Genomic DNA, 11,461 nt, shown 5'->3' on the forward strand with positions numbered 1-11,461 from the left:
TCAATTTTACGAAAATTTTAGATTAAATCTGCAAAAAAATATTTTCCTTCACATTTTCATTGGTGAAAAAAAATCCTTCACATTTTGTAGGAAATAATGTACTTGCAATACATCTATATGTTATTTGATCCTAATAAGATGTTAATCGAGGCTATTGCATAGTAAATGGTATACTACTACTACTACTACTACTACTAAATTATTATTATTATTATTATGATTAATGCATACATATGTGTGTGTAGAGAAGTTATAATTAGTTTGAGTTGAATTAAACAAATCCTCTTTTTTAGTTATTTAAAAAAGTAAGGAATTTCTAAGTTTGTCTTCAAAAAATCATGTTAAAAGTAGAAGATGAAATTTATTAATGCCCCAATGGTTAGAATTATAATGATTTTTGTAGAGCACCTACCTCCAACTTTATGATTGCTTAGTTGTTGAATTCATGAAACATCCGTTCAATGATTTTGATAATATATATCTATCTTAATGGGGAAAAATATATTTTTATACATATCTTATTAAGATAATTAAAAATTGCATATGCCTCCTAATCACTTGTTAAAAAAATCAGGTTTGCATATTGGATAAGGAAAAGCTGAATATAAAATATTGACCATGTACAAAAAGAAGACAAAGAAAAGATTATCCACGGATTTAAAAATAATATCTTAAAATCATGGTCCTTCCGATACAAATTAACAACATGAATAAATTTAAGTATAGGTTCTTTTAAGGTGTATTGAAATACAATCAGCAATACCAGTTTTTAATGGCAAAATGATGTTGCTGTTTTAAAATGAGCTTTATTTTCATTTTTGGATTGTTGAAAATCTTAGATAATTTTGAAATCAAAATTTTTGTTTAAGGCGAAGTTGATTTGAAACTGATTAAATTTTGTATTGTAATTCTAATGTATACATACAGCTAAAAATGTGACACTGTCAAAAAAAATTGGACATGTAACACTTCTAACTTCTAAGACTCTATTTATTTTATCTTTGTTTAGTGTGTTACTATCTTTCTCTCTGTAATTTTATGTAAAAAACTATAACGCCAAATATAATTACCCAATCTATTACACTTTAATGCTAACTTAGTTAGTGTCGATAAATTATAATCTAGAATAAACTTTCTAGCAAAAATGAATATGTATTTTAAAGGGTAACATTCTTAAATATCGTTAATTATTATCCAAAATTTTGTTCCGCAAAATCTAATAATCTCGTGTATAGAACTAGGTTGCATGAAATAGGCGAATGACTATATATTTGAGTACCAAGCAAAAAATAAGATTACTGATAACAAATTAGACAATAATTATATTGTATTATCATTTGTATTTTTATCAAAATAAAATTTTAATATTCTTGATTTGTGAATGTCATCTCTGCATAGAAATCGGTTATACTTATTTATTTTTTTTGCATCATTTCAATTTTATGGAATATTCTTAAAAAACAAGTTAAAAAAAATATTCGAATCTAATATTCTCAATTTGTGCTTATTATTCTTGAATTTTTTCATATATTGTGGTTCAGTACATATAACGAATCCTAGAAATTAGTATTTTATTACTACTCTGAAAAATGCCAAACTACGTCTGACGTGGTTACGATGTGACTGTGGGGCCCATTTCTGACCGAACAACAACCTGTTCATCAACAACATCGACAATTTCAGCTGAAATAAACCACCGATTGTTTGCAAAATAGGGGGCGGTGTGAATTTGTCTTCTTGGCCTTCGAACTTCCTTGGATTTATGAATTCGCCCGGATAATTTCTCTAATTCAGCCGCCGGTACCGGTGAATTCTGGCCGTAGAATTCCTCAAACTCAGCCGCCGGTGCCGGTGAATTCTGGCCGGAGAAATGGGGATGGCATGGGACGACGTCGTTTTGATGGAACCCGGCGTGAAATCTGGTGACCCGACTGTTATCACCGTGAATTGCCCCGATAAAGCTGGACTCGGATGCGACCTCTGTCGTATCGTTCTTGAATTCGGACTCTATGTAAACCGCGGAGGTCAGCTATTTTTATTTTTGTTGTAATTTCTTCTTCCAAAAGATTCTGATTTTCTTGAATTATTTGAAATCTGTTTCGTCTAATATCACTCAGATGTGCGTTCAATCCCAAATTAGTATCTTTTATTGTATGAAACCTAAGCTACATTGATATGCTTTCAATCTCAAATTACTATCTTTGGTCGTATGAAACCTAAGCTACATTTTCACTACTCCCTTCGTTCCATTTTATGTGATCTTTTTTATGTATGATGTTTGATTGAGCATAGAGTTTTAAAGTTTTGAAACTTATGGTCTAAAACAAAACCATAGATATTTGTATGGGTATTTAACATTTCACTGGGTTAAAATGAAAAATTTAAAGTTAAATTGTGATTATAGATAGAATTGTGTCGTTCGGCAAACTAGAAAGCAAAATGTGCCGTATAGGATGGACAATGGAATATTTAAGTGCTGACTTGGCGGCCAAAAAGGTTCAGCTTTTTGTGTAGAGTTTGGAGTTAGGTTGTTTAATCTTCTGACCCATCAGCAGAAAGTGGAATATTTGATAAGCTGCTTCTCTAGCTTCCCAATCTATATTTGTTACTCAATGTTAAACTAAATTTTAATTAAAACAATCAATCTATTCAAGTGATTTTTTAAAGTATGAATATTTAACTAAAACTAATCTAGAGTAGCAAACTAAGAAATTAAAGAAAACAAACCGGCAATCTTAGAGACGAATTCAGTGGGAGAAAATATTCCAGAGCTATGGGTTAGCTAACAATCCCGCTGAGTTTTTTACTTAAATTGTCTAATTAATTTATCTGGTTTATTGATCAACATGGTTAATATTACTCGTAGTATTCTCCCGAAATACTACTCGCCTATTCAAGCTAACCTAACGCCTATATTCCTATGGAATTAGGATTAATAAGAACGCATTAATAATTCCCGTATAGTAATCAAGCAAGGCAATTAGGTATATCCCTATCCTAACTGCAAATCTGTTCCCGATACTCAGGTTCAAGATCTCGCTCTGCTCAATCCTAGATTCGTAGATAGTATTTAATTGGTGATCAAGCAATCAAATAATTAAGCGCAAGATTGAATAAATAAACCAATATGATAAATTAACAAGAACAATTCAAGCTTCAAACTACAATGTTCATGTAGCACCCACAACTCTAGAACTAATAAACTATAAAGTTAAAGGAAGAGAAGAGAAGAAAAACTAGTTAGAAGCCTCCTCCAAGAGTGGTTTGCGTTCTCCCCTCCAAAAGTGGCGTGTTCTCTTCCCAAAAATATGTTAGATCCCTTCCAAATTAGGTTTAAGACCCCTTTTATACGAGTTGGGACCATGTAGGGCTGAAATAACCTTGTCCCAGGCGAAATAGGAAAAATCCCGCACACAGTGTCCAGGCCAGCGCGTCGCGCTGGACTTGGCGCTTAAACCAGTACGTTTTCAACTTCAATTCTTAGCTTGCTAATTGTAATTCCTTATTTGCTTGTCTTCCACTGGGGGGACAAACACCGGGTGTCCCCCCTTTGTCTCCCTCCTTTTCATTCTTTTATTTTCTTCTTTTTTCTTCTGCGTTTTATTTAATTTTGTTCCAAATTTCTTCATCTTCACACTGTTTTATTCCTACACAGTTAAAATATAATATTAAGCATAAAGTAACATAACTAATACTCAAAAGACGATTAAAAGTACTAGAATGTGAGGCAACAATAGTTAAATATATGCATTTTTTGACCGAACATCATTGTTGGTGGAAGAGGAGAGAAAACATAAAAGATACATTAATTAAGCATCGTGTTAATTGCTTCCAAGTTGAATTGTCTCTCTAAAAGTACTTGACGTCTTTAAGATTGTCTGGCTCGTATCCAATGTCGAAAGTTTGGAAAATCCTGTGATGAAAGAACTACTTGCCATAAAATGTCAGAACACATCTTTTAATCGAACTTAAAAGTTCTCAAGTATACATATAGCTTCAAGTTCTTGCTTTTCACTGACAAAATGTTGGATAGCTCCATTAAATTTTACATCTTGATGATTTCATTCATCAGCCACTTAGTATGTTGTATGACATTGATGTATAAATTAATACAGATTTTGCCACCGATGGGAAATGGTGTTACATAGTACTATGGGTTATCCCGCGTCCAAGCTGGCTGAAAGTTGATTGGGCAAGCTTGAAAAATCGGCTTATGTCTGCATGTCCATCATGCATGATTCCTTATTACTTAAGCCAACAGTCCACTTGTTCCCCACGTCCTACAGTTTACCTATTGAAGGTTTTTTGCCTAGACAGGAAAGGGTTGCTACATGGTAAGTATAAATGCATCTAAAGTTTTGTGCCTTTTTTACTTGCACGTGGCTTCATAATGTGGTTATTTGTGCTTTTTAGATGTTACCAAGGTCCTTTGCGAGCTCGAGCTAACAATTCAAAGAGTAAAAGTTATGACAACACCAGATGACAAAGTTTTGGATCTCTTCTTCTTAACAGATGACATGTAAGTCCTTGAAATTCTTGACATGTTTAAGGCACCTTTGATTTTCAACCTAATCGGCTTTTGGTTCTCTACTTAATATAAGATTTTATATTCTGTGGCCTTGCTGCATTGTTATTGATGCTAGTCTTCTAATCCCATTTAGCTAATGCACATCTGATGGACGATGTGGGTAAGGTCTGCGTACACACTACACTCCCCATACCCCACGGTGTGGGATAAGACTGGGTATGTTGTTGTTGTTGTATATCTGATGGATGATGGTTGAACCACAGTGACTTGACTATTTGGACTGAACAACTCTTCTTTAACACCATTATTAATTAAGCCTACCACCACTAAGGTATAATTACGAGGTCAAAAAACTACAAGGTCAAACTCAATTTCAAGTACTGTGCTCTCTTACACTTGTACACTGAACCAACTCTAACTCTGTAAGATATCATATATTGAAGACAAACATGGTAGCAGTAATTTGATTCTTGTTCTCAGGAATGCAATGGGTCCAGGTAGAGCAAACTGGATTTAGAGTAATCATATAGGCGATCTGAACTAGTTTGGGATTGAGGCATCATGAAACAAAATTCACAGGGTCATGCAAATTTTTAAGCCAATGTAGTTAAATAAATCTTATTTCTAAGTATTAGAAGTACTTAATTAATTTTGCAAGCCTCTTTTGGCCAGTAAACCAAACAGTTACTGGTGACTGAATGATTGATGGTGCTGCCCGCTTGATATCAGTTTCATAATATAGTATCTTACAGCAGCCAGATTATTTAAAAGAATATATATAAAATCTCGCAGCAACCAGATTATTTAACTATGAAAAAAGATTATGGATATAACTTTTGTTCCCCAAAACCTGCGCTAAGTTATGCGCTAATATATTGACGTGTTTTTTGGTACAATACTCTGATTTGTCTCTTGCTGATCCTTTTGGCAATTCAAACTTCATTTCCACCATATAATTTGACTGTTGGGCCATTACTAATGTGGTTGGTATTCATCTCCTCCCCATCAGATGAGGAAAAACTAAGCATTAAAGGTTATCAATAATTGCCTGTTATGTAGTAATTTCCTTTACATTTCTGCTTGGTGTTCTGTTGCCATATTAGGGACTTGCTGCACACGAAACAAAGACGAGATGAGACATGTGAACATCTAAGTGATGTTTTGGGAGAATACTGCATTAGCTGTGAACTTCAGTTGGCAGGGCCTGAATGCGAAGTTCAGCAAGGATTCTCTTCTCTTCCACAAGAAGTTGCAGAAGAATTGTTTAGTTGTGAATTGTCTAAGGAAGCAGTTCCTAAGTCCTCTTCTTCTGATACGACAAAATTAAAGAAGGCAACCATCACAGTGGATAACTTATTGAGCCCAGTCCATACCTTGCTTCAAATACAATGTGTTGATCAAAAGGGCCTCATCTATGACATTTTGAGGACTTCAAAGGACTGTGATATTCAGGTACCATATATTTTAGTAACTGTGTAGTGATTTCCTGTTCTCTCGAATCAAATTGTTTTGTAAGCAAAACACTTCTGATGGTCGAGGTGGATTCAAATTTCTGTCTACATTGTCCACAAAAGAAAAAAAAATTAGGACCATATAAAGAATGAGATTGTCTATACTTCATATCTTTAATCTTTATTGGTGTTTCTAGTTTGGGATGCCTTTCCTATTGCCTTATTTTCAGACATTAAAACATATGTGCTTGTTATTTCAACGTCTAGATTGCTTTTGGAAGAATCTTGTCTTCCGCCAAGGGCTTTCGCACCATAGACCTATTTATCCAGAGAACAGATGGGAAAAAGATTCTAGATGATGAAAACCAAGCATCTTTGTGTTCTCGCTTGAAGGAAGAGATGCTTCATCCACTGCGAGTCACTGTTGCTAGTCGTGGCCCAGATACAGAACTATTGGTTGCTAATCCAGTTGAGTTATCTGGAAAGGGAAGGCCCCGTGTTTTCTATGATGTCACATTTGCCTTAAAAAAGCTTGGTATCTGTATTTTCTCTGTAAGTTCCAGATGCTCAAATTCTCCTCCATAAATGTTTTTGCTTTTCTAGCTCTAATGGAAGTGTAATTGCATTTTATCTCCAGTTCCGATAATGAGTACATTCCTAATTGGTCTGCAGGCTGAAATTGCAAGGCATTCAACAGCAGAGCGGCAGTGGGAAGTTTATAGGTTCCTTTTGGATGAAAGCCCAGAGTATCCGTTAGCCAGCAAGCGAGCTCGAACTGAAATCTTGGAGAAAGTTAAAAGAACATTAATGGGCTGGTGAAATTCAAGAATTACCAAGGCACCATTTCTTTAACTCAGCTCAGCAACATTCAAGTGTTGTCACCATGTATATATATCCGCAACAAGACTAAAGCGTAAGGAGAACCCTGAGCTATCGGAGAACCATCGCTTCCAAAGTTCAGTTTGTGACTTATCTAGGCTTCTGTGGGTTAACAGCTGTATGAGTTTAATGAGAGGTTGTAATACCTCTGCTTTAATCTTATGTTTTTCTCTACTCTCTTGACATAATAGAATCTCCTCTAATTTTCCATCTCTTTTCCCTTTCTGCATCTTCTGTTGTTATGGGCAGTGTGTATTGGTTTATTCGAAGATATAATGTTGCTTCTCCATTCTTCATCGCGATATACAGGTTTTGTCCAGGATGGTAGAAGGTTAAGCTGGAAAACACTTTTCTTCTTAGGAAGGAGGGCTTTGGTCTATTGGTAAAAGCACACCACATGATGTGTGGGTTAGACATACGTCACGGGTTAGAACTCATTATCCGTGGGTAGAGAGGTGAACTCATTATCCAACGATTTTTGAACCGTGCGTCACTGGGTCTCGAGAATTTCTCGGTTATTAAAAATGATTGTTAGATAGAAGCTATTCATTTTTTTTTATTTATTTTTTTTATTTTTTTTGCATTTAGTTGAGCATTTGAAAGCAACAGCGCAAAGTCTAATGCTGGAAACAACTAGTTCCAAATAAGTTGGGTCAAGTCTAATGTAGAATATAGAAAAAATAAACAGGGTATTAGGTTTTCAACTCGAGTTCTAAATAAACTAATGTGGCAGCATCGTTAATTCCTGGTGTTTACTCCTTAAATGTGTATATATTAATATTTTTTATTGCAGGTGCATGACGGAATAGTCAACGTGCACATGAGTTGGCTTATGTTGATTTCTACTTATAAAAATCAACACAAATTAAGTTGGTTTACTAAATATATGAATCTATGACTAAATATAAAGCAAATTTAATATAAATTAATGAACTAATGTGAATCATCCTCTGGATAATTAAAAAAATAAGTCTCTAATTCTCCTCCTGAATAAATTGTGGAGTAACTAAAGAAATCTAAGAATATTTACATACAAAAATTTACAAAGTAATATTTACGATCGATTTAGTTCATTCTTGTTCAAAATTCCTTATTTTCACTAATAAAACCAAATTTTAGTATTCGTTTTCCGCCTTCACATCACCCATATCAAATTGAAAAACACTTTTAAGTTTCCGAATAAACTTAGGTTGATTTTTCACTTTAAAGATGATCCCCATAAAAGATATGCTAACCCAATTTCATTTTTCCTTCCATTTCAACACCAATTACGCAAAAACCAGAGAAGTCTAGACTAGAAAATCACTATAAAATTTTAAAAAAGATCTATCTATAATGAAAATAATGTCACGACCCAAAATCTCACCCGTCATGATGGTGTCTATCTCAATATTAGGTAAGCCGACAATCCCAATAAATCACATATCTTTTAAATTTGAAAATACAATAATTAAATTCAGCGGAAGAAATCTCTCAAGTACAAATATAAACACTCCCAAAATCCGGTGTTACTTAGTACATGAGCATCTAATATCAATACAAGCCTGGAAAACACGGTCTATAATAGTATCAGACCAAATACAGTAAACAAGGAGATAGGGAAGGAGAGACAAGGTCTGCGAAATACGACATCTACCTCTGAATCCCCGAAAAAATCAGCTGTGCGAAAGAATCAACACCCACTATGTCCGGGAATACATGGATCTGCACACAAAGTGCAGGGTGTATTATGAGTACAACCAACTCAGCAAGTAACAATACTAAATAAAGAACTGAAAGTAGTGACGAGCTTCACAACTGAGTCCAATTACAGTAATTTCCAACATAATAAGATAGGCATGCTTTCAAGTTCAACATTTAAGGCCAAAACAGTAAGTTCATGTCAAGTTCAACTAAAACATAAGATAATATCTCTCAGAAATTTCTAAAGCAGTGATATATGACAGCCGAAGTGCATCAGTAATGAAATCAAATGCATCATCTCAGGATCGCCGTCACTTAGCCATTCCATTCACTCAGCACTTAGCACTCGCACTCAGTAGGTACCTGCGCTCACTAGGGATGTGTACAGACTCCGGGGGGGATCCTACAGTCCAAACGATATAATTCGCACGGACAACTCACGTGCTATAGTATCAATATATGGATCCGCACAGACAACTCACGTGCTATAGTATGATATCCGGATCCACACGGACAACTCACGTACTGCACGGATAACTCACGTGCTATAGTATAATATATGGATCCTCATGGACAACTCATGTGCTGCACACACAATTCACGTGCTGCACAGACAACTCACGTGCTATAGTATAATGTCTCACAATCAGGCCATCGGCTTCACTCAGTCATAAATCTCTCCAGTCTCTCGGACTCTCAATAATCATGAAAATCATCCCAAACAATAATGATATGATGCATCATTAATGGACAATGGAGACTCAGATAAAATAAACAAGTAAATTATGACTGAGTACAAAATAACAATTTAGCAGATAGTTCAACATGTACACGACCTCTGTGGGTCCATACAGTGCCAACACATAATCTAAACATGATTTGTGGTTCAATTCCTCTACTACATAGAGAATGTACAGATAACAACAGATTATTCAACTTTACAGTTCCATGGAATTTGACCAAGTCATAATTTCTACGGTGCACGCCCACACGCCCGTCACCTAGCATGTGCGTCACCTCAAAAATCACATAACACATAATTCGGGGTTTTATACCCTCAGGACCAAATTTAGAACTATTACTTAATTCAATCCGAGCAAATTCTTTATTCCAATAAGTCTTTGCCTTGCGAAACTGCCACCGAACGCCTCAAATCTAGTCAAATTAATTCGATTCAATCAATTCAAATTATAGGAATTAATTCTATATGAAAATACTAATTTTTCAATAAAATTCGAAATTGCACTCAAAAATCGCCCGTGGAGTCCACGTCTCGGAAACCGACAAAAGTTATAAAATATGAACGCCCATTCAAGCATGAGTCCAACCATACAAATTTCAACAAATTCCGACATCAACTCAACCATCGAATCTTCAATTAAAGTCTTTAAAGACTTCTACCATTTTCAACGAAATCTTTACCCATTTGAACTCAACAATCTTTGCATAAACCTTATTGGTACGTGTATGTATAAATAATACTCTTACACCCAAGAATCATACTCTTAATCTCCTATCTTTTACCCCAAAAATCGAAATTGAAGAATTAGGGAAAGAAACTCTTACATCTTTGAAACCCTATCAAGATCCTTGTGAAATTTTCAATCCTTGAACAAGAATTGATGAACAAATGGCTAGGTCTTCACTTTTTCTCTCTAAGATGCTCTCATCTCTCTCTAAAAAATCATATGAAATCCTTCAAAATGACCCCTAATAGTGTTTTATAAGAATAGGGTTGAGTTTATAAAACCAGAAAAATGATGCTCCGGAACACACTGTGCGGTCGCATATGCGACCGCATAATGGGTCACAAAAAGACTCTCTGGAACTTGGCATCACTGCTTCAGTTTGCGGTTATTATGCGGCCCGCATACCTGTTCTGCGGTCGCATAATGCACCGCAGAACTGGTATGCTGTCGCATAATGTGCCGCAAACCTGATCTCCAAACTTGCCCCACTTCCAATTCACTCTGCGGCCATTATACGGTCCGCATAGTGGGCCGCAGAAATGACCTTTTTTCGGTAAATTTTTTTTTTTTTACTTCCCAATGCATTGTTCAACCCAAAAAGTCCGAGCCGCAAGAAATTTCTACAACCTTTTACTAATTGATCTACCTCGGCACCACAAAATCTTAATTTGCTTAGTAAAAAATCTCCGGGGTCATTACACGTAATTCAACATCCAGTCAACATTTTCAACTTAAGTTCTAAACCTTGGAACTAATTATTCCAAATCATTCCAAAACCTCACCGGACCCGAACTAATCACCCCGACAAGTTACATAACAACTGTAAAGCATAAATTGAGCAGTAAATGGGGGAACGGGGTTGTAATACTCAAAATGACCGCCCGGGTCGTTACAAATAAATTGCGATTGGCATTTTTATTTTGGTCCAAAATAAGTGTCATTTTACATAATCAAGAATGAATTAATTTTATTTTTTCAAAATTTGCCCTTATTTACATATCCTAATATGTCAACATAATAATTAATTAAGGGTAATTTAGTGAATATATCTTTTTCTCTAGGAGTTTGTATTTTCTTAAGGGTTGTGTCGAAAACTAAAAAGTCACTTATTATGAACCGGAGGAAGTATCTAGCTTTGACATGTGAAATACAAACGACATTTTTATTGGTTTTAAGGGAAAAGGACCAAATATACCCCTCTACTTTAGCATATTATTCATATCTACCCTCCGTTATACTATCAAGCCATATTTACCCTTACCGTTAGCCAAACTTTTTAAAAATACCCTCCATTTTACGAAAAGCCACCAGATTAATAAAATAATCATTAAAAAAAAATTATTAACCCAAAATCGTTAAACCCATCATTTAAAAATACAAAACATTAATTTCTGAGACGTCTTAACATATTTTATTCGTTTATAAAGAGACCGGGAATAGTAGTGAAAGTA

The 11,461-nt window shown here is 35.0% G+C and overlaps 1 protein-coding gene across 1 annotated transcript; it reads left to right on the forward strand.

Annotated features, from left to right (window-relative positions):
- The first annotated feature begins 1,675 nt into the window (after nt 1-1,675).
- Nucleotides 1,676-7,147, forward strand: LOC104095372 (ACT domain-containing protein ACR9). The gene is made up of 6 exons (XM_009601494.4): nt 1,676-2,024; nt 4,116-4,334; nt 4,414-4,519; nt 5,632-5,980; nt 6,247-6,531; nt 6,652-7,147. Exons 1-6 carry the CDS (start codon nt 1,871-1,873, stop codon nt 6,796-6,798), a joined length of 1,260 nt encoding a protein of 419 aa, XP_009599789.1. The 5' UTR covers nt 1,676-1,870; the 3' UTR covers nt 6,799-7,147.
- The last annotated feature ends 4,314 nt before the right edge of the window (nt 7,148-11,461 follow it).

The sequence above is a fragment of the Nicotiana tomentosiformis genome, chromosome 5, assembly GCF_000390325.3.
Source record: "Nicotiana tomentosiformis chromosome 5, ASM39032v3, whole genome shotgun sequence".
NCBI lineage: Eukaryota > Viridiplantae > Streptophyta > Magnoliopsida > Solanales > Solanaceae > Nicotiana > Nicotiana tomentosiformis.

Excerpts from the sequence above, each read along its gene's own strand:
- LOC104095372 (XM_009601494.4), top strand. The coding sequence starts at position 1,871 with ATGGGGATGGCATGGGACGACGTCGTTTTGATGGAACCCGGCGTGAAA. Across the intron at positions 2,025-4,115 it reads ACTCTATGTAAACCGCGGAG|ATTTTGCCACCGATGGGAAA; the intron begins GTCAGCTATTTT and ends AAATTAATACAG. Across the intron at positions 4,520-5,631 it reads TTCTTCTTAACAGATGACAT|GGACTTGCTGCACACGAAAC; the intron begins GTAAGTCCTTGA and ends TTGCCATATTAG.